The sequence below is a fragment of the Catharus ustulatus genome, chromosome 8, assembly GCF_009819885.2.
Source record: "Catharus ustulatus isolate bCatUst1 chromosome 8, bCatUst1.pri.v2, whole genome shotgun sequence".
Taxonomy (NCBI): Eukaryota; Metazoa; Chordata; class Aves; order Passeriformes; family Turdidae; genus Catharus; species Catharus ustulatus.
This window is the reverse complement of record NC_046228.1, coordinates 28,855,866-28,878,628: the sequence shown is the minus strand read 5'-3', so window position 1 is coordinate 28,878,628 and position 22,763 is coordinate 28,855,866. Positions and strand designations below refer to the sequence as shown.

The window sequence follows — 22,763 nt, the reverse complement described above, 5'->3', positions numbered from 1 at the left end:
CCAATATCTTTGCTATTCCCAGTACATCTTGGTTTTAAAAACATGGGGATAAAGAATAAAATAAATTTGGCCTCTTTTAGTACAATCTTACTGTTCTTTACTGAGTGAACAGCTCTGAAGAAAATGTGTAACCCAGTGATGGAGGTTTAAGAGTCATACAAATCTAAATAATATCATAGGGGGGACATAGAGCTTGGTAGGAGATGTGTGTGGATTTTGTAAGGATTAAAATATTTTTATTGTCTAATTGCATAACAGAAAATAACTAAATGCACCATTCCTGTTGTTGTTCCATTTACATTTTTTAAGTCAACAAATCACTTGGATAATTTTGTGAGTGCTGAACTCCTTTCAGATTTCTAAGCACTAATTTTTTTGGTGCTCACTGTAGTCTTTTCAGCAGCTGATCTTTGCTGCTGAGCACCAAGTTCAGTTCTGTGTGATCAGACTGATGCTTAGCAGAACAGTTGATGGCTCTGTAGGTTAGCAGGAAGGGCAGTATTCATCTAGAGATGCTCTCACTTGATTTTAGCTGTGCTGTTTGCTGTTGTCCTGGGTTTTAGTCACTGGCTGCAGTGCCTAGTTCCTTTACTGCTACATGGCAGAAAACTGTTCAGCAATGCCAGGTACAACTCCTGGTTGTAGTTTAGTCTTGCTGGATTTTTGTTTTCATGAATTTTTTTGTCTGAAAATACTGTTCACCATACATGTAAGCAATGTAGCCTCAAACAGGCATCCTGACTGGAGTCTCATGGCTCCTTTGTTGCCCTCTCTTGTTGTAGAAAGGTTTGAGGTGTTTTCTCATCTCCAGCACATTAAGTAGACACAGGCGAATCAGAAGCTTTAATATGTGTTTGTTCAGAGGGAAGCTTTGAATGTTTTTGGCAGATGCAAGTCCTTATTTACACTGAGAAGGACAGGTAGTACAGCTGTGATTGTTCTGCGTATCTGCTTGTTTTTAAAGTTGCTCCAATATTCTAGTGCTCAAAGTCTGCAAGAAGTAAAAGCTTAAATTGAAAACATTCCAATAATTTTGGCTTTTTTCTGTAATATTCTTGAGAGAAGTTCTTGTGATGTGATTCAGGGGTTTTTTTTGTTTCTTTTAAAGCAATTTCATTTGGGGCAGTAGGTTTGGACAGGAAGCTTTCAGAGTGTTCCCTGTACTGTAAGATTGAGTCCCTTGCCCTCTTTTTCCTGTAGGCTCCGGTAGCAATGTGAATCTTTGCCCTATGTTCATTTTTCGTGAAGTAAATAAAGCCAGTATTTTTGGGTATATGCAGAGTGAACATCAATGTAATTATAAGGGCATAGGATTATGGAATAATAATTGAAATCTGGCTTGAAGAGACAGATGGGTTTTAACTGCTTTGCTGAGAATTTAATTGCTCTTGGGATGAAATCTGGATCTCACTGGAATGAATCAGTTTGACACGTGGCCAGAATTTTAGCCAGAGTATGAAACAGTTACGTTTTCTCTTCTTCCAGGCAATTTTTGAAATCTTTTAAGATTTCTGTTGTTTTTCCTTGTTATATTTTTTCCCCTTTGTGACTGTATCTTGGACAAAGGCAGTTCTGAATTAGTTATTGAGACTTGGGAAAATGCTTTCTGGTTCCTGAAGCATTGGTACTCAGTGAAATATGCTCTGCTTCTAAGAGAAAATGAATTTGCTGGAATAGATTTGTTTAGTTCAGTTACTAATTTATTTCAGTAGTTATTTACAAGTAATTTAGTATTAATTACCTTAATTTTTGAAATAATTCACTTCTCAAAATGACTCTATAGTAAGGTTTAAATACCAATCTGATTTCTCACATGACTAGTTTATTAATGTGAATTCAGACTTGTAATGTGTGTAGTTCTAATGCATTTATTTCCTTAGAGTGAAGTATTCTCAGTATTGCCTTGTACCCATCTTCCTGTCTTTGGTTCAACTTTCTTTTCAGGAGGTTAATGCCAAAACACTAATTCTTGTTTGAGAAGCTGGGATTTTTAAATTTTTGCAATGTTTGGTTACAGCGGGAATGAAAATAAAAGTGCAAGTGAACTTAGGATTACATACTTTTTACATTATCTTTTCTCAACACAAACTCCTGTTGTTGCTATAACTTTCTAAAAGAGTAGTCATGAAATGAGTCCTTCAGGTGCAAGCTAGTTACAAGAAGCACACATTAAAAGCCTTTCATCTAATGAGCCAGTTGAAATTCAGTTCTTTTTTCTCTTTTCATCTTGCAAAGAACAATTAAGATCTTACTCAAATCAGAGAAGAGCATTAAAAAGACACGTATTTCTTGACAGCCTGTGCTCAAATGAATAGTGTTGACTTACTGCATTTCCTACTTTCTTAGACTATAAAAGGTGAGGTTAATAAAGGGTATTAATAGCATCTTGTGCTCCCATGATGCTTCCTAAAAGTAATTTGTGTACTTCAGTTGAGCACTTCTTTAAGAAGTGTCTGAGTTTGTTCTGTTCCTGAAAGCAAAGGATGACTTCACCCCACTCAGTGCCTTTTTGACTAAAATTCATTATGGCATTAATAAATACATACTTCCAATTTTGTATGTGGTAGAGATTTTTTTGTTTTTTGCTAGTGAATGTGATACAATGAGAACTGATGAACTATTAGATGCTCAATATTCTTCTGAGGAGGTTGAAAAGAGAGAGGAGACTTTATACTTGTGGTATAATTATTTAATGAAGAATAATTGTTCTAGTCTTAGGGACTCTTATTATATACCCATGTTGGGGTGATTTGTATTTTGAAGTATCTGTTGCCTTTTTGCTTGCCTACCAAACCTGTAAAACCTCAGAGATTTTAGTCGTTCTTGCAGCTGCCAAGTTTTATCTGGCCATTGTTGTGACACAACAGGACCGTGGAGGAGGAAACTGGGCAACCTCTCCCTGTAGGTGTGTGAGGGGATACCAGGATTTATCTGTGTGTCAGAGGAATGAGACTGTGAGAATGTACATGTGACTGTAGTGTCAGTGGAAGGGGAGGTGATTTTTTTTTCTGCATAGGAGGTATTCAAACAAACCAAGGTAAATGCACTTGAGAAGTCACTTCATGCAGATGTGGAGGTGTGTATGGGCAGTGATAGAAATCCTCAGTGGAGATACTCCTCACTGGGTGGGATAAACTGCAGTACAAAGTGTCTGTGAAACTCCTGGGAGTGACTGAGAGCAAACCCAGAAAGAGTCAGGTACTCTTCAGTTTGTGGTTTCTGTCCATGCCCAGCGTAGTGGAGAACACCTTTTATGGATAGAGAGCATTTAGTACCACTAATGTGGAGTGGTAGCACTGAGTTCTGTTTTCTGCTTCTGTTCAGAGAATTTTCATTATTTACCTTCATACCAAAAAAAATCTGCACTGTAGGACAAATTTGGTAACTCATTGGTCCTTCACACTCCTTTAGCTGAAAGCCTGACTTTTGGGTTAGGCCAAATATATCTCTTGGCAAGAGATATCACAGTAGCACAGGAAATCTTCTGTGGAGTTTTAGTTTTTACTGATGCATTCTAGAAAATGGCAAACAATGTGTGAATTTTTACTTGGGATACAGAAAGGTTTCTTGGAAATGCATTATGTGGGAAGCTGCCATTTTTATGGTCAAACTTCCTGCTCAAATATATATATATATATGTTGATTCTGGGATTGGAATCTAATACGTGAGTCAGCTGTTTTTCATTGAAAGCTGCTTATTGGAAGTTACTGTAGTTGATAACCTCTAGTTAAGCTCCTAAATTCATGTCCAGATTCCAGGCTCTTTTGTCCCAATATCTTCATGGCATGTTCCAGAATTGGATGAAAATCATTCTGATTTACTTAAATTGTTCTAACTTCATAGTTTTCATTTTTCCAATAACACAAGTATAGAAATCTGTGGCATTTGTTTTTCGTCTTCTTAATTTCTAAGAAACCTATGCCTAAAAATTTATGTTTGGAAAACCACTAGACTGCTTTATTCTAATTTCAAAGCCTCAAAAGTCATCTTTTTGCCTTTAATCTTCACTATGAACAAATAATATTTGTGAACATAATGAAGTAATGGTACTACTTTAGTAATATGAGTAATATGTACATGTAATATTTGCATGAGTAATATGTCCACCATTAAGTTTTCAGTAGAAAACTGCAACTGCTATGAAAAATCAGTCTGTATTGTTGCTTGTCAATACAGAACTATGAGCACGAACTCATTTCAGTGTGTTCTGTCAGCTCCTCAGCCATTCCTTTGGTGGAGTTTGCTGGCAAGCAGTTTTCTGCTCATGGCAGAGAAAGGAAATGTCATTAGATTACAGACTGAATTTAGAGTGATAGTACCACCATCTACTGTCCTACCTCTGCTCCAGTCTTCAACTTCAGAGTTTAACTATAACAGCAAAGGGAGGTGGTGAGAAACTGAATTGCTTAATGAGATGGCACTTCTGTCTGTCCTGTGTTTTGTAGGTGTCCCTGCTGTCAAACACTATTAGGAAGTTATATGACTCTATTAAAGTTCACAAACCTCTTGTGGTACTGGTCTGAGAGGCATGACATTTTGTGAACAACCTTTTATGGTAAATTACCTTTTTTCCTTTGTGATGGGAAAGCTTCTATGCCTTTGAGAGATGCTTCCTTCAGAACTGACACAGTAAATCTTCTCATGCTGTTTTGGCTGGAAAAACCAAAGAAGGCAACTTCACTTGTGCTTATGTGTTCTGTCCCTGGCATCCATTAATTACACCTTTGGATTTGTGTTGTGGAGAGAGGGAGAGAGCCTGGCAGATGCTGTGATGGTATGTGAAATATGAAAGCAAACACTGGTAGAAGTTAGCACTTGGTTCATTTCCTAGGCTTGTAAGGGACATTTTCTGTATGAGTTGATAACTGCATATCCACGTGTGAGCTGGTTCTGCTCTTGGCTCGTGCTGTGGAAATGTATCAGGATAATGTAGCATAAATGCACTTTTGCAGTAGTGCAGTAAGTGAGGGAATGCTTCCCATGTTGTTAGCAGCTCATGGAGAGATTGGTCAAAATAGAATCACCCCAAAGTAGTTTGGAGGTATTTAAGGATTGTTTTGGTTTTAATTAGAAACAAGTATATTAAGCTGGCTGTGTAAGAATAGAACACATTAATGCTGTGTAACGTGTCGTATTCAGGTTACTCCAAAAGTCTCACTAGGGTAGAATTAAAACTCTTGCACAGAGGAAACAACTGAGCTCCTGGTACAGCCATGCCCAATGCTGCTTCTCTGAGGTTATTGTTTGGTTTCTTTCTCAGTTGGGAATTACTTTAAGCATCTATATTTTCCTTAAATGAAACATTGTACATTTAATACAAGTGCAAGTCAGTGGAGTGAGAGTCATTAATGATAATTTCTGCCTGTTAATAGCTGTAGGAATTACACATTGCTTAATAGGGTAAAATGCTCCATTGTTGGTTAGATAAAGTGTAAAAGCAATGCTGAACCTCTGGTATTGGTAGCCTTTTTGTACAAACAGACTGGAAGCAATGAGTAGGAAGAACTGCTTTTCCTCTTCCTCAGCTCTTCCTCTGTTGCTATTTATGCTCACTGCTGACTGCTTTCTGTGATTGTCCTTAAAAGTAAACAGGAAACTCTCTATTTAAAAGTACCAGCCTATTAAAAAAAGAAAACCAAAATAGAAAATTTTCTTACATTTAGCTGGAATTTTATCTAAAGATGGTTACAATGCTTCCCCCTTTGAGCTTTCCTCATTGCTGGAGGCTAGATGGCAGTCAAGGAATGCTGTTTGTGGCAGTGGGTGTAGCTTGGGCCTTGTGTTTGAAAGTGCTGTTGCTTATGAATTGGTGAAGTCTTAACAGAATGGCTACTTTTTCTGATTTTCCTCTTTCTCTTGTTTTGTTGTGTTATTGAATTTCAGATTTTTTACCAGTCTGACATCTGATTTTATATTAAAAAAAAACCAACAAAACAACAAGGCTTTATAAAACTTAAGCTAATAATTAATTCCTCTATACTTTCAGTAAAACTAGGTAGAACATACAATGCCTCTGCAAAAATGTTTTCAAGAGCAGTAAATCTTTAAGACCATTCTGCTTACAATTAAACCAAACATATTTTGGATTTTCCATACCAAGTTCTCGTTACCTGTGTTGTCACAGCAGCCTTCAACTACAGAGCATGGGAAGAATGACAAAATACTTGTTCAGCTGTTTGGCCTTGTCTCTAATGTGACTTGTACAGTGTTACTCCTTTCCCATCCTGTCTTTGGTAACCTGCAGAGTTCTATCCCCTCTTCTCTCAGTGGTTTTCTCTGTTTTAAGGACTTCATTTACAGTGGGGTTTTCTCTCCAGCCCTACTGTACAGTATGTGCTTTTCCCCGATTGTGTTTTCTGCCTTCACTTGAGAGTTCAGTTCCTATATAATGTTGCCTTTTTGGAGACTTCCCATTTCTTTATTTATCTCTATCTCAGATGTTGTCAAAGGCTGAAAATAGCATTGAAAAATAGTCTGGAAGTTTCCATCTTTTCTCCTGTCAGCCTTGACTTATGTTTGACTTTGGCAGTTATTCTTTAGTTGCCCTTCAGATGACTGACTTACCCAGTCTGTTTTGTATTTGTTTTTAAAAGCCACTTCCTTTTTTTCCTTCCTCAAGCACCTGAAATGATGGTTTGTTAGTTTCTGTGCTACTCTTGAATGCTTCACTTGAGCATTTTGGCCAGATTCTCCTGTAGTTCTCTCCCTTTACACTTACCTTCTACTGTTTCATCCTCATCAAAAGCAAGACCTAAGTCACTAAATCAGTAATAAAACCAATTGGTTATTTTCTTTTGGTTGTCTGCTTCCTAAAGATGGAACAAACAAATGAGGTCTGAGATCATGAGTGAGAAGGCTGAGAATCAAGCCTCTTGCCTGGGTCCAGCTGTTAAGCTAAATTGAACTCAGATTGATTGATGGACTGAAAAATACCACTCTTCAGTTTAAGAAAGGGTTTATGATGCATGTTGCATGAGGAATATTTGGAAACTGAACTTTTCGAAAAGACTATTTTGCACTCCAGTTCATTATGGTGAATATTATTTACAATGAAATTTGAAGTTTTGCTTCAGCAAAAGCAGCTTTTCTGCCCAGAGTTCCCCAGTCTTCAAAGCAGTGGTCTTGATGTTATGCCTCTCCAGAAAGGGGTGCTGGGCTCCATGCCTCCAACAAATTGGGTTAAATCCCAAGCTGTTGTAGGTGAGCTGTTGGTGTGTGCTTGCTGAGCCTGTGGTAACACACAGCTTCTGAGGACAGTCACCCCAGAAAGGATTTGCAGGACATTAAAGTGAACTTGCTGAAAGTGGTATGACACACATGTGGTGTGCCTTGCTTGCCCTTTTAGCCTTTTCCCTTCTGATACTACATGGAGCTCCCTGCTATTGCGGTGCTGGAGTTACTCAGGTCTTACACCAAGACTCACAGATCATCCTTCTCTCCTCATGCTTTCCCTGTTCTGTTGCAGGAGGTCAGCAATCTGCTTGTGTCCAGTGGAAAGGCTTTGTGGAGAGAGAGCTTTGGTGCAGCACTTCAGCTGGACCTGGGATTTCACAGTCCCAAACTCAGTCTCTTCCTAGGTTGTACCAGCTTGAAAATCTAATGCTGAATCAGCCTTGTGCAAATCATACCTCTTTTAATATACATTACTCTTTTCACCTATACAAATAGAATGGGATTCTTCTTTTTCTCTAACTTGTAGTAATTGCTGCAGTGTGTAATATTCTGTAGAGTTGGAGCTGATGCACTTTGAAAGAATTTTTTATATTCTGTTCTGTTTGAGCTCATTGCCTTGTATCACTTCATGATGCTAATTGCTGTTAAGCACACATTATTAACTGTGTTATTCCCACATAATTACCTGCAGTTCCTTGTGCAGTAGATAGAATAACAATGGAAGTATCTAAATTTTTTTTTTTAATGCACCAGTGTGCTGATGCACCTTGTACTTTATCTTATGGCTATTTCAGGATGACATTGCTGACATCTATTTGTGTATTGTGTTTCCCAAGTAGCTTAGAGGGGGAAATACTCAAAGTGCATTCACACATGGCCCAGTGATTACAAAGTCTTGGTATTTGCAGTTGTGGGGTTTTTTGTAGCATGGAGTTTCCTTTCCTCAGTGTGGTGAAGAATGCGTAATTAGGGAAGCATAATGCAATGTGCTGTTGACAGGAAAGTATGTCTGGAATCTCAAATACTGACCTTCTATGACACCATTAGACTTCCAAAGTTCTGATTCAAAGATAGTAAAGTGGCTTATCTAGGTTTATTAGTAAACATTCTGGCATATTGTGTTTCTATATTGCGCATTTTTAAATGCATTTGCACAGCGATGGTAAAGCTTGTCCACTTTCTTTTGTGTTTGTGGCCACTTTTTCCATTTTATTTGTTATGCTTATTAAAGTTCTTTCAGTAAAAGAAAATAGTGCTTGTGCACACTAATTTGGAAGATGAAAGCATGGCATAGAAATATTTTATCAACTAGCAAACCGAAACTGCCTCTCAAGCATGCCTGTATTTTGCAGAATTGTTTGAAAAAATGTGCATTAGTTTAAAAACTCCTGATTCCTGGAAAATTATAAATAAATGGAAGCAAAAGTAGCAAAAATATACATGCATTTTGTTGTCCCAAATCTCAAATCCACATTTCCTTTAAATGGCTTCCATTTTTTGTGACACTTTTCTGTAGTTGGATTTATTATTATTCCCAGTGCCTTGCTGTGTAGATTTTCCTGGTATTTTTCCCTGTAAATGCACAGAATGGTATTTGTGGGCAAAGTAATTCAGATAGGACTTTGAAGTATGACAAAAACAGGTGATTTTGTCTCAAGTATTCTGTCTTTCCTTTATATTGCTCATGTTTTACAAAGTGCATATTAACTATTTTCATCTCACGTTCTCCCTCCGAAGTCAATAAATAACTTGCAAAATGTTTAATGTTCTGTGTCACAACCCAAACCCTCCCAAAAATCTTAAAATATACTTAGCTTTTGTCACCATTTATAATAAAATACAGTAGTGCTTTGTGAGTGCTGTAGGAAGGGTGCTGAAGAACAGCTGGAGCAACAATTCAGACAAATGCCTGTTCATGTTCCTCCTTTTCACCTGTGCATCTAACAAATCTAACAAATGATAGCCAGCAAAGGGGTGGCTTTGCAAGGGAATATTGTTGTGCATTGTGTCTGTAGCCTGTATGCCAGTATTCATTTAAGTATTTAATGATCATGGTACTATGAGAAATAATTACAAAACACTAATTTGACTTAATATTTGGTAAATTGTTCAGTGTTGGTGCCAGGCATCACCTTTAGGGGTAGCTGATAAACCTAAGGAAAATCTGTTTTTCTGCTCTTAGGAAAGAGGCCAATGTGAAGTGCCTTAGTGTGATCTCAGGCCTTACAAGCATGACTTTTCCTGGGAACTCAGGAGTTGGAGCTGGGTATCTGTAGGAGTTCCCTCAGGCGTGCTTTGTGTGATGGCCACGTGGTGTTGATAGTTAGTTTTCTTTGAGTAAGGGAGGGAAAGGGTGTCTGGGGTTTCTGCCCAGGCTGCTGTGGCTGTCCAGCAGCCCTGGCAGTGTCTGACTGTGCCCTGAGCTGGGTGTTCCACAGCCTTGACCTCAGTTTCTCCTTCTCTTGGTATTCTTAAAGCAAGAGGGGCTGCTCTGTTTTTTAATACTGTGTGGACTCGCTTAGAAATTAAAATATTGCAGTCCTTTAATATACCTGACTATATTTAATATGTATAATTCGCTTAGCACTGACACTTCATAGCTTTTTTCTTGTGCCATTAGCATACCCATGCAATGTGATGGTTTGTCAGTCCCTTTAGGAGCAGCTTTATATGAACCACAATCTGAAGGGCGAAAAGAAGCAAAGTTTGGTGCCCATAATAGTGTGTTTGAAGTTTTGTTGTCCCAAAAAGTCAAGATAACATAGGTTTCCCTCACTTTCTTTCAATGGTTTCATGATAATATGAGAGCTGGAAAAAGCAAATTTGACATCATCTCTTCACAAAGCTGTTTTTGAATTCCGAGTAAGCAAAGTAGTTGAATTTCAAAATACTTCCAACTGCGGAGAAGGCAGGATATTGATGAATAAAAAAAGTGTTTGGAGTATTCCATAGGCATCATGTTTTAATCCATCTTTGTTTCATCTAGCACCGTTACTGTGTCATAATAGCGGAGGTGATGATTGGTGTTTGTATAGATGGTCTCAGGTAAGGCTGATCTTCACTGCTGGGGAGAGGAGGCTGCTGCTGACACTGGATGTGTGCACAGTAAAAATGTAACAAAACTTTGTGACTGTAGGGTACCTGAAGTATGGTGGAACCAGCTGTATCTCACCTTTCCTTTCTTGCAGGATATTTTGAATAATCTTGATTCATGTGATCTTGAAGATGATGATCTCATGCTTGATGTGGACCTGCCTGAGGACCCACCTCGTGACAAAGGTAAGGAAGGCAGCCAAGCAATCTCACTGTGAAACTGCTTCATGGGCGTAAGAGACTTTTGAGTTGCTTTCTTCTGACTCTTGACTTAATAAGTCAGTGTACTCTTCCAATTGGGGTGTTTTTTTTAAAGTAACAGCTCTTTCTTTTGTGAAATATAGGAAGGGAGATATTTCTGTTTTCCCAACTATGACTCTTGCATTTGAAAAATTCTGAATATAGAAACGTACTGCCTTGAAAAGTTCAAACTTGTTTCACCCTGTTTTTTCTTAAAATTGTTTCTATAGAATCAATTTCAAAGTTTCAAATTAGTGTTTCAGTCTCATATTTCAGCTATATTTGAAAATGAGACTTTTTTTTTTAGCTTTGTGGAATGACAGTGTAATTCTTTGAGCTAATTAATTGTTTTCTTCTACAAAATGACAATATCTCCTAATAAGTACATGTACACATCAGGGTAGCAGAAGATATAAAATTTAAGATAAGTGTTTTCAAATTGTTTTTTATGTGCTCTTGCTTTTAGTGAGGGTCCGGCAAAATTTTCACAGAGGAAGTAGAGGTACCTAGATACCCCTGAAATAGAACAAATTCAGAATAGAATGAGCTTGGTAAAGGAAATTATGGCTGCACTTTCTCAAATCCCAAACTAGAAGGGTTTGAGGCATTTGGTTTGTTTATTTCTGAGCTACTCATAGGACTGATGAATATTTTAACTGTTGTTATGTGAATATGGATATTAGTTTTACCTCCAGGTTCAGTGGAGGCCAGTTTGTTGTCAAATGAACAGAAACACTGTGGAGCACTGTCAGACCCTATCCAGTGCAAACATGCGCTGAAAGGAAGAGGGCTTTACTTATTTTGTGTAATGTTCAGCTGCTTGCTGAAGTTGGGGGAAATTCAAGGGTTTTTGAGAGCACCTCTGAGTGGAGACTCCTGTGTGTATGTTAGATATGAAGCCAAATTTAGAGTAAATAAAGCACAGTTTTCCCTCTACCATGATGGTGGCACATCGTGTTTTAACACTGTGCACGTATGAGGTGCAGTGCTTAAACTGGTAAATCTCAGAGTGAGTTTTTCAAAGTGCTTGTGTGAAATGATTGAGAACATTGCAAGTATGCAGCTTTTCAATCCTGACAGGTATGAATTTTTTGCTTTTTTTATTCAGTTAATTTTCCAGAATGGGTAGCAATGCAAGCCTAAGGCATATTCTCAATGGGGGTAATTTAATTCTGTTGGGAAAAAACGAAGACAGGATTTTAAAGGGTAGATCAATTTCTCCTAAGTTTCCTTGTTTATATGAAACATGCACTGCATTTGCATCAGTAATTCTATTACAAATTATTAATTTAAAAACTGCTAGAAGGGCATGTTTATAAAGTTGAATGTTTGCCACAAAATCATTAAAAGCTAATTACTGAAACTTTTTACAATTTTTTAGAGGTTGGGTTTCTTTATAAAATTAATCTGGTATAAACTGGTTATTTCTGCCTATCTTGAAAATTCTGTATTTTCAGCAGAGGATATGAAAAGAAGAATTCAAAAGCCACCTCCAGGTTTTCCCTTATGTAAACATGACCACTTGAAAAAGCAAAACTTCTCAGTTAATCTCCACCTGTCTTTTCTCAATGTCTCAATATTTGCTTTTCCAAAGCTGAAAATCATAATTGCTTGTAAACTTACCGAGGGCTTTTGTTGTTTTTAATTTTCATGTGTTATGAGCCGTAGAAAGATGCTGCTAAATGAAAATAAATCTTCTTTTAGTTAAGGTGAATACGTTTATTTTATTATGCAAATTTTTGGTTATTTGCTAGGTGATGAAAACTGAATTGTAGGTATGTGTACTTGTTCTAGTAATGTTTAACAGCACTTTTTGCCAACACTTTTTCCATAATTATATGTGACTTCACTGACGTCAGCCTCTTAAGACTTTCCAGGTCCTCAGAAACTCTCCTGGTTTCACTTTGGAGCCTGGGATGCCGCTTGGCCACTATTTATAGCAACAGTTCTAGCTCCACAAGTATGCAGGGAGCGGGGAGGGCAGTGTCAATGACAGGGTGACGCTGGGCTGGCTCCAGCCCCACGCAGGCTGGGAGCCCAGCAGGAAGGAGGGCCTGTTTGGGAGCCCTGCGCGCTGGGGGCAGCGGCAAACACCGCTCCCTTGTGTGGGGCTGCTCCTGGCAAAGGACTGACAATGTCAGGAAAACTGCTTGGGTAAGTGAAGCACCAGGTGTGGTGGCAGAATAGCAGTTTCAGGGCTGTTTTTGCCCGGGTAGAAGTTGTTTTGGCTTTCTCTCAGTCGTTTCCGGGCTGTTGCCAAATTTAGCGTTTGTTCCCTTAAGACGTTTGTGGAATTCCTGTGGCTTTACAGAAGTTGGTGCTTTAAAGAGATTATTTGTTTTCCATGTTTTAAATCATGCTGGTTTTCCAAGTAAACACAGATTAAATGTGTCTGAATCTGAAAACCAAACAAGGTGAATAGGTGAGGAGGTGTATCTGTATTTTAAGTAACTAAACTGTTTCCTTTTGCAATGCAATACTGGTCTTTTTTATGATGTTGTCTTTCTCTGTTTGTGTGTTGTTTGAACTTGTCAAAGGCCTGGTGATACCATCAGTAAGAAGGACAGGAAATTATTACTTTTAAATTCTTTTCTTCCATAATCTCTACCTCCTTTCTGTTTAAGCTGGAAATACCGTTAAAGCTGGATTCTTTAGTTTCTGCTATTCTACAGGTTGCTCTTATTCTTGTATCAAGTTTGTTTTAATAAAAATGTGACATTGTTACAGAAGTCTGCTTGACACTTCTAAAGTGCTTACTGTTTTGGATCAGTTAAAAAAAACAAAACAAACCCTGCAGACTTTACACTGCATCTGTTACCAGCACATAGTTAATATTTTATTTGCAAGGTCCTGGGAACAAGTCTTTAAAATTTTTTTTAACATTATGCGCTCTGTAGAGGAATGTGAAAATATGAGCCGCTATGACAGACAAGACAGAAATTCGAGACAGCATCAAGAGGGATTCTGGAAAAGAGCACCGCAACAGAGATGGAATACACAGGAGCACTATCATCTTGGCCATGCTGACCATTATATCCATGGTAAAAATGATTTGAACAGGTAAAGCACTTTTGTATATCCTCACAAACATTTAAAGCACCAGTGAGCAATTCCTTTTTGGCACTAAGGGGTCTCAAGTGATACTGAGTACAAGTACAACATTTTCAGAATAGTTGTATGTCTGAGTGGAAGCACCACTGAGGGTCATAACAATTTCTTTTCAAAACTTAGGCTTCTGTTTTCATTCCAAGTACTTTTTGCTCATGTTGATACAGTATTATACATGTTGATTAAAATACCTTATATGTTCCATTGGAAACCATTGCAATGTCTTACTACTTGGATTTTGTAAGTTTGGGCAACTTTTTGCAGTTTAGTTTGTTGGTAAAGTGAATGCAGCCTTTTAGTTCTTAAAGAGTTGAATGACAGTTTATAGAAATTCTGCTGAACTAACTGGTTTTAGGGTGCTGTAGTTTATAGTCAGAGAGAGATCTCTGGGAGTGGAAAGGAAAACTGTAATTAACTGAAATAGCATTGACATTTTCCAATTTATGCATTTATTTTCTGCTGTGTGCCACAGTATGTAAGTATAGACCAAATTGCATAATGCTTTCCTTTTTACCAAATGCTGTTTAGCTGCACTTTGACATCTGTGTTTTTCTGTTCTGGATTTCTCCTCAGGGGTTCAGGCTACCTGGAGTCTGCTGTGGGTGCCCTGGAGAGCTGCAGGGCAGGCAGCAGCTTGCAGGCGCCGCGGGCGCTGGCGGAGAACACGGTGATGCTGGACGAGATGACCCTGCGGCACATGGTGCAGGACTGCACCGCGGTCAAAACCCAGCTCCTCAAACTCAAGAGGCTGCTGCACCAGGTGAGCTGCCCAAGGGGCTAAAGCACTGAAATAAACTGGGGACTGAGCCTAGATGTTCTGCTTGGCCTTGTTAGGATATTGGCGTTCATGTATACATTGAATCACAGGGTTCCAGAAAGTGACAATATCTTTTATTGCAATAGCACCTTTTGTGCCTTGTCAGCACTTTACTGACTACGCAACATGCTAAATACTAAAAATTTTAATATTTATTCAATATTAAATTTTACTTCTCTGAGAAAATATCAAACTAAGAAAGAAAATAAGTGGATGTGAAAACCAGCTTTTTCTTCCAATAAGATTCAAAAAGCTGGCAGTTTAAAAAATTAAAAAGTATTAAAATTGATCCCATTGATCAAACTTGCACTCAGCAAGTCAATGCTAATAGCTTTTTCTTAAGGCTTTGTTTTCCTCATTCTTTTCTGTGTGATTTGGCAAGAAGCTTAGCAAATCCTACTGGGTCATCTCTATTGGAAGTGTTAAAATTTAATAAATTTCATAGCAATTTCTATGTAATGAAGTTGTCATAAGCTTTTAAGAAGCTTTTTCAATGCACCTCAAAACTTGGCAAGTTGTGGGAGTTGGTAAACTGCTAAATGACTCAGCAGAAGCATGGCATTCAAAATATGGCTACAAAAATTCCTTTGTTACCATAATAAAAAACAGTCCATGAGGCTTTCTTTGGAGGCATATACAGATTAGCATTGAAAAGTGTTTGTGTGATGTTGTCTTTTAATACCAGATTCATCGCTGTTCTTTCCTAATAAGATAATGTAGTGAAAACAACTTTGTGCCTTAAAAGTAAGGCACTAATACAAAACACACAAAAAAAAAAAAGGCAAATCAACCTTGAGGCTAATTCAGGGGTGCAGTTGTGCCTTTTAGAAATGTGAGCATTTGCTTCCTGTACTGAGATGTGTTCCCGATTTTGTCAGGGGGAAAAACAGTTGTAACAAAATGAATATAGTGTCAAAAGGGAGGGAAGTGTGTTCTTAAAACCTGGTGAGTGGTGGGCTGCAAAAACTGTACCCCCAACCGCCCCAGGATTAATATAGAGGTAGCAGGGAACCTTTATCTAGGGCTTTTAATGCCTTTAACACTAGGACAGTTTGGCAACTTGATGGATGATCTGTTTGTGTGGTTCACTGTGTAAAGGCTTGCACATTATAGCCAAGTACTGTGTGGCCCTGCAGAGTATCATGTGTAAAATCCTGATCTAGTTTATAATAGCCAGGTTGCAGAATAAAATCATTGACTCAAGTAGCTCAGATGAACTTCTTTTTAAAAAGAACTTAAATGCACAGAATGAAGCAGTTACTCTTAATATGTTCACGTTTCAAAATTTGCTCCTTGTCTTGACAAATGCCTGATCCTTCCTCCCTGTAACAGTGAGTTTAGTAATAACAGGTATTATTCTTCCCTTCAAACTTTGTCAGGCATACTTGACGTATTTTCCTGACCTAAACCAACCCTGTTTTGACTCACCGCTTCCAAAACTCATCACTGGACTTCTGAATATTTATTCTACTCTCCTGTGTATAATCCAGTCTTTTAATCAAAGATCATGAATAGTAATGTAAAAGTAAATTAGCACACTACAGAGGGGCAAACTTCAGACCTTTATTACCGTAATTTGCTAAAAAAATAGGGCAAAACTTGTGTGAAATATTTTTTCATTACATTAAAGTGTTAAGCCTTTGCAGTAAACATCGAGCTTCATAGTAACAGGAATGGGTAAAAATGCCACAATTCTTTTTTACTTCTTGAACTGAGATACAGTTTTGAAAACATTTAGTTGAACTTTAGTGTTCTGAACAGTGAACTAGGACTGGAACACACGGAGCTTCTTGCAAAATATAAAAAATCAAGGTACAAAGTCAACTGCTTTCAAACTCCAGTTGTATTATGGAAGCAGAAGTTCTTCTGTTAGCTCCACCAATATTACACATTTAAATGTATGTGTTGCCTTTCTCCAGTTGTGTCATTCAGCACTAATATTTGATTTGGGTAGGTAGAAATAGAGCTGTAGTCAGGACTTAGGCACAAGGTCTCAGAGGAACAGTTACAGTAAAATAGGAAGAGTTAGTAATTAAATTCAGTATTATACAATTATCTAATCAACCATAGTATGACTTAGTGTGGAGCACAGCACATAATGAATGTATACCTAGCAGATTCCTGGGGAGACTTAATGTGCTGTACTGGATTCATTGCTGTGACTGGAGCTCACAGAACTGGATATAAATTAGCTGGAGTATTGCTAGCAACGTAGCTGCAGCAGTGTGGGGTTGGTGCTGCATTCCCAGTTCAGCTTGGAAAAATAAATAGTTACTTGAGTACAGAGCCTTGGCTGAGCTCTGTGTGAGCAGGATAACAGCAGCAGCAGTACATGTGCTGACTGCTAACTCCTTGCACTGCCATCTTCCTGTGCCTTCAAACAGTGAAATCAGCAATAGGAGGCTCTTGTACAGAGTTCAGAACATTTTCACAGTGGTGTGTATAAGCTTCTCTGACTTGTCAGTAATGTTTTACTAACCTACATGGAGTGAAAAAGGTAGCTTGTTCTTGTACTAATGCAGCCATGCTTACAGAGGGGTGTACTGCTGGAGAGCATTCTGTCTTTAATGCCTAACTGGAGTGCTAACTTTGTACTGTAAGAAGAGAATGGTTTGGAAGTCTAATTCTAGTAATAATTGACATGTAAATGTTAATGCCTCTTAAACATTGACTAAGGTACTTAATTTGCATGCTTATTAAGAAATAAGTTTTCTTCTGATCTTAACAATTTCTTTCTCCTCCTCAATTAATTTCATAAACTTGCTGCTCTGGGTGGAGGCTAATGTGTTAATACAATTTTAAATAAGATTGTTCTATTTCTGTTGCCCTGGAGCCTTTGATCTTGGCAAGGATTGACCATCCTCTGTAGTAACCCAGCAGTAGTTGCAACTACCCTGTCTTACCTGAGATCAGCACTTGCTGCTCTTGTCGGGAGGGCTGAAACATGAAGTAGTTCACAGAACTGTGAAGCTCTTTTTTCTGTGGGAGGCAGGTTTTATAAAGAATGTTTAATTTCAACTCATCTTTCCTGAATGGAAATGAAGTTCTATTTTTCACGCACAGATCTTCACTGTAACTTATCAGATATGGCCTATTTGTATGAAGAGGTGTGAATAAAAACGTGAACCATACCATATAGTGCATAGTGCAAACTTGTTAAATGAATCAGTGCATCTTGCTGATGTTTGAGATCAGTAAGTCACTTGTGTACCTTTGAAATACATATTCATTGTGTTCTTTTCCTTGTGCACCTGGTGAGATCCACAAGAGAGATTCATCTTTGTTTATGAGAAACCTGAAGCTGAGAAAGAAACACTTACAAAATAAAAGGACATTATGTTTCATACATTAAGTTTAATAAATTGCCCCTACAAGTATTATTTTTTACTAGCCACAAAATAGTTCACCTCAGTGACTTAGTTGTGCTTGAAAGAAACAGAACCAAAAGAGATGAACAAAAAATAGCACATCAAATTGACAAATTTTAGGTTTAAGCCATTATTTAACTGTTAGACTGTCAGTGTTGACAGTGTTTGACAGTGGGCACTGGGATTGACATGGCCTGGATGAAACTGCACTCAGAATGCCAAGCAGGCAGCAGGTGAATAGCACCCTCTGCTTGATGGCCACTTAAATTCTGGTTGCATCCTTATAGAAATGCCACTAGCAAAGGAACCTATTCAGATGAGTGATTTGTACTGAATAAAGTTTGGAATTGGGAATCAAAACCTAGACCTTGGTAAAAATTTGATAGACCCTCATAAACTTGCCACTGCTCTGTATAAGTGATTATACCAAAATAAATAATGTATTGTACTGCTGTAAAAATGTTAGAGGGAGCAGTTTTTTATATTGCCTGTTGTAGTGTGATGTGCAATCTGGTGATACCTTTTTATAAAGTTAATTGTATCTTTACCAAAAGATTTTAAAGCATGTGTTCTCTCCAAGTTTCCAGATTTGATGGTATCTTGGTATACTTCTCAGTATTATTTCTAGCCTACCAAAAATAACATATGCATACAAGCAGGTGCATTTTCTTTGCTAATTCTATCATCTTTTTAGTAATTCTAATATGTTCTTTTTTGTACAAGGCTGCTATTTTGCTGATTTTCCATTGCATTTTGACAATATAATGAGCAAGAAACAAAAAGCACAAGACAGATTTCATAGATTAATCCTAGCATGTGTTCAAATGGGGGCTTGAGTTCCCACTGATAGTGTTAGAACTGTTTTTTTTCCAGTTATGCTGTGTTCTCTACATGAGTACTGAGATAATTATGATAGTGGCGAGGGAATTGCTGCAAATGACCTTTGTCCCTGCTTTGCTGGTGAATGAGTCAGGTGTAGCACAGGCCTGGAGTACTGATTTAAATCACCAGGGAGTGTGTGACATACTAACCTTCTTTGCAATTAGGTCTTAATCTGCTGTTGTGGAATATCTTATTGCTCTACTTCCCTGCATTTTAATAGCAGTAACAGGTATTTTGGGGGTACAGATACTTTTGCATGAAATGGTTTGTCTTGGTTTTTTTTCCCATTTTTTCCATTTCCCACTTTTTCACAACTGTAACCGTGGCCATCTGTAGCTTCACTTTTGAGTGTGTGTATTTGAATAATTGCTTAAATTTGTTGCTGAAATTTGTTAATTGGGAATATAAGATAAATATAAAATACAATATAAATATGCAAAAAATAATTTGATATACTGTAAGTAATTCTAGGATTTTAACTACTGCACTTCTCCTCTAGCATTTTAGAAATGTTTGCATTTTTATGGTATTATTGTGCAAATTGTTTCAGAGGACTCTGTTAGAATTTGTCCCTAACATGGAGTGTAAACTGCTGCTTCATCAGTCTTGCTGGCCATGGACCTTGGAAGGGACAAGCAGCTACTTGAGAACTGAATACAGCTGAGTGCTGGACAGTGTAAACTTGACTGTTTGCAAAATCACCAGTCTATATAAAAGCCTAAGAAGCAAAACAAAACAACAAAACCACAAAAAAAACTCACAAAAAAGCCCCAACCAAACCAAAAAAGCACCAAAAACCTGTGAGATGTAAAGTTCTATCAGGTTATGGAAATGAAATATAAGTGTCTGTAGCATGGCCCTGAATTGGGCATTGTACACAGGCTGCAGCAAGGGAGGATTTTCAATGAGGGGGAAAAAGGAAACTTGCTGTTTCAACAAGTAATTCAAACTTGTATTCTTTTTTTTTTATCCCCTGGTAGAATGATGAAAATGTGTCACTCCAAGACATCACATTCTCAGTTCCATCGAGTCCAGAACCACAAGAAGCTGAGTCAAGTTTTAAGGTAAATGACATAGGTTGACTCTAAGGAACAAAAGATGCAAACTGTTTACGTTTAGAAAACACACCCAAAGCTTGTGTGTTACTGAAGTACTGCTTCTTGCTTCTTTCTTTATTTAAATGCCAGCCTAGGTGAACCCCAGCAAATCAGTGGCAAGTTTATTGTTCTAGAATGGGTATTAAAGGCAGAAGAAATCACAGTAGGTGTTGCAGATGGGATCATCTTTTACAGTTGCAGACTTGCAAAGTGTTTTCTGTGGTGGTGAGGTTTTGTAGCATTGCTTACAATAATTGTAAAATCATGATACAAAGATCCCTAATTCTGTATTTATGGGAGGGAAACTGTGCTTACTGGAAATGTAACAAGGCTATAAATACTTCATGAAGTTCTAGAAGACTTAAGATCTAATGCTTGTTCTGAGTTCAGTGATTTTTGTTGCTGATAAAGAGGACTGTAGTGTTTGCTGACTAGGCATGTTCATCTACATGATGTCACTTGTTTGCACAACAGATGAATTACTGCTTCAAACGTGCAGCTGATTTACTTACCCTGGAAATTTAGTGGGTCAGCTGAATTTGGCATATTAAAGGGCCTTTTAGTCAAGTTTCTTCACTCTTTAACCTGTGTATCTGCAGCCCCTCTCTGACCAGGAGGAAAGCATGTGCTGTGTCACTGCCATGCCTCCAGACATGTCTGATCTCGTATATCCTGTAGAGGTGTTGCTTTACATCATGCAGTCCTTACAGAAAATCACTGTTCTGTTGCAGATGGATGATCTGCTGAATGAGATCAGGCAGCTTAAAGACGAACTGAGGAAAAAGGATGAAACAATCAACCAATTAGAGCAGCAGCTTGTAAGTATAATCCAAAATGTTTAGCAAAATCCCAGGTGTGCAATGCAGAGTGCATCTTCAGTAGGCAATTCTGATGAAGGCTTTAAGAGACCTTAGACAGCTATTTATTTTCTTGCACTTCCACTGTAACAAAGGTAGGCTTGGGTTCCCAGTTGTGCTCCTGGGATCTTTAATTCCATTAACCCAGTCATGATTTTGTGTGGCACTAAGCAAGGATGTTTGTAACGCTGTTGAAAGTATTTAATTTCCAAAACAGTTTTGAAAAATAAAATAAATTCTAGATAAAATTCTAGAAGCTGCTCAAAAATAACAATGAGGAAAAGATGAGGCTACACTTAAAATAACTTTAAAATGGGCAAGGATTGGGCCTGTCATTCTGCTTAGAATTTTTGTAACTTTTTTTTTCCTCCCTCTCCTTTCCTCTATTGTCCATTATCTTAATAAAGAACTACACCATAGAATTTAAAGCTGAGCAAGGTGGTATTCTAAGTTGATTGCTTTTTTAGGAAGCAATACAAAAGTTAAATAGATTAAATCTGCCAGCTAAGAAAAAGTTGTGGGGGCACTTTATCATAAATGAAGTTCAGGGAGACACAAGGCCTTAAGCAGAAGTCACATATGCCTTTTACCTTTTTGCTTGTGTTCTGAGTTTGGATTTCGCCATGTATAGCTTAGCATTTGGTTCCGGTAATTTCACCTGCTGTGACAATTCTTGTGAAATAGCCCCACACTTTCAAGCCACAGCAAGATCCTACTGGCAGGGTAGATGAGATGCCAAGAGGTGCACACCATATGTATTTATCATAGCTGGAGACAGTACTTGTGTGACCATAATCTCCAATGAAATGCTAAACATGTGCTTTTGTAGGTGTGTGCAGTAAAAGTGAGCTGTGGCCTTCATCCTCTCCCTCCCTGGCTTGGGAACATTCCTTAAACACAAAACTGAAAGATGAAGATTTGACATTTGCTCTGCTGTTCAAATAGCAGAATCCCAGATCACAGCATACCACACCAGATTACCTTGTTTGTTAGCATTTTGTTATCAGTGTTGGGTTTTGGGTACACTTAGTTTCACTCCACAATCAGCCAAAATTCCTTGAAGGAAGTTTTTCCTTCCCTGTTCAGTCATGTGCCTGATTGCTGGAGTAACCTGTAACTGGTGCAGCAGTAGAGATGGGTATAACTTACATTTGTAGTGACTGAAAAATGATTTGAAGAACTCCATGCTTCTGAAATTTAAGGGCAAAAACTTTTTCACAAGTCAATATTTAATCTGGATTACTGCTCAATATCCTTTGAGAAAAGCAGCAGTTGTGCAGCACTGTAAATAGTGGTTTTTACAGTTTAATCATATTGTGCTCCACAATCAAGTCATGCTTCATATTTGAACACTGTGCTTTAACTGTACTTTTCCAGAGGCTTAGTTAGTTAATTTCTGACTAATTCTTGGTTTTTTTTCTCTTTCTGGGGGTGATTAAGGCCACCAGATGTAACTGCCAGAAGGACAGTCAAAAACCTCCAGGGGCAGCGCGCGCGTGTGCCGATAAATTCACGCAGACCTCCTGGAGGAGGAGTTCTGTGAGTAACGTGGGCTCGGGTACCTCTTGCTGCCTTTCATTCCCCACTTCTATAACCTTGGCTCTCACACAAGTCAGCCTTAAGAGATTCTGTACTGTCTGTGAGTAGTGTGCTTCCTGCTGTGCAACCCTTGCATTCTTTTGCAGGCCTATTGTATAAACAAATATTGCAAACATTTATTTTAAAATAAATAATTAAACTTTAGAAATCTTCTCTTTAATTAATCACATTTTGCAGTATTCAAGTTACAGTCAATCCAAGCTGTATATCTAGTCATACTTAAGAGATTTTCTTATAACCAGGCTTTAAAGTCAAAGTTATCTCTTCAGGTTTTTTCCTGGTCAGATTTTCATTGTTCATGTTTTCATATTTGTTGGGGAAAAGAAACAGGGTATTCTGAGTTTTGGTGCATAAGTGTAAAAACAAAGGTTAATAATTTTTAATATTTATTTGGCTTTTATAATTTATTTTAATAACTGGAATCATTAAAAAAATAATTGTGTGACTATCACTTTGACAAAAGACATCTTCATTCCCATATATTGTTGCATGGATCACATTTTTTTCCGCTATGTAAAATTCACATTT

At 37.9% G+C, this 22,763-nt stretch overlaps 1 protein-coding gene across 7 annotated transcripts in view; it reads left to right on the top strand.

Annotated features, from left to right (window-relative positions):
* Positions 1-22,763, top strand: part of CCSER2 (coiled-coil serine rich protein 2) — a 57,149-nt gene that overhangs the window by 16,780 nt on the left and 17,606 nt on the right. For all 7 annotated transcript variants that reach the window (XM_033065545.1, XM_033065543.1, XM_033065544.1 and 4 more), the window contains 6 exons: positions 10,363-10,453; positions 13,405-13,567; positions 14,189-14,375; positions 19,663-19,746; positions 20,511-20,597; positions 22,077-22,175. In XM_033065545.1, the coding sequence (XP_032921436.1) occupies positions 10,363-10,453; positions 13,405-13,567; positions 14,189-14,375; positions 19,663-19,746; positions 20,511-20,597; positions 22,077-22,175 (711 nt within the window). The remainder of the gene's footprint in view (positions 1-10,362; positions 10,454-13,404; positions 13,568-14,188; positions 14,376-19,662; positions 19,747-20,510; positions 20,598-22,076; positions 22,176-22,763) is intronic.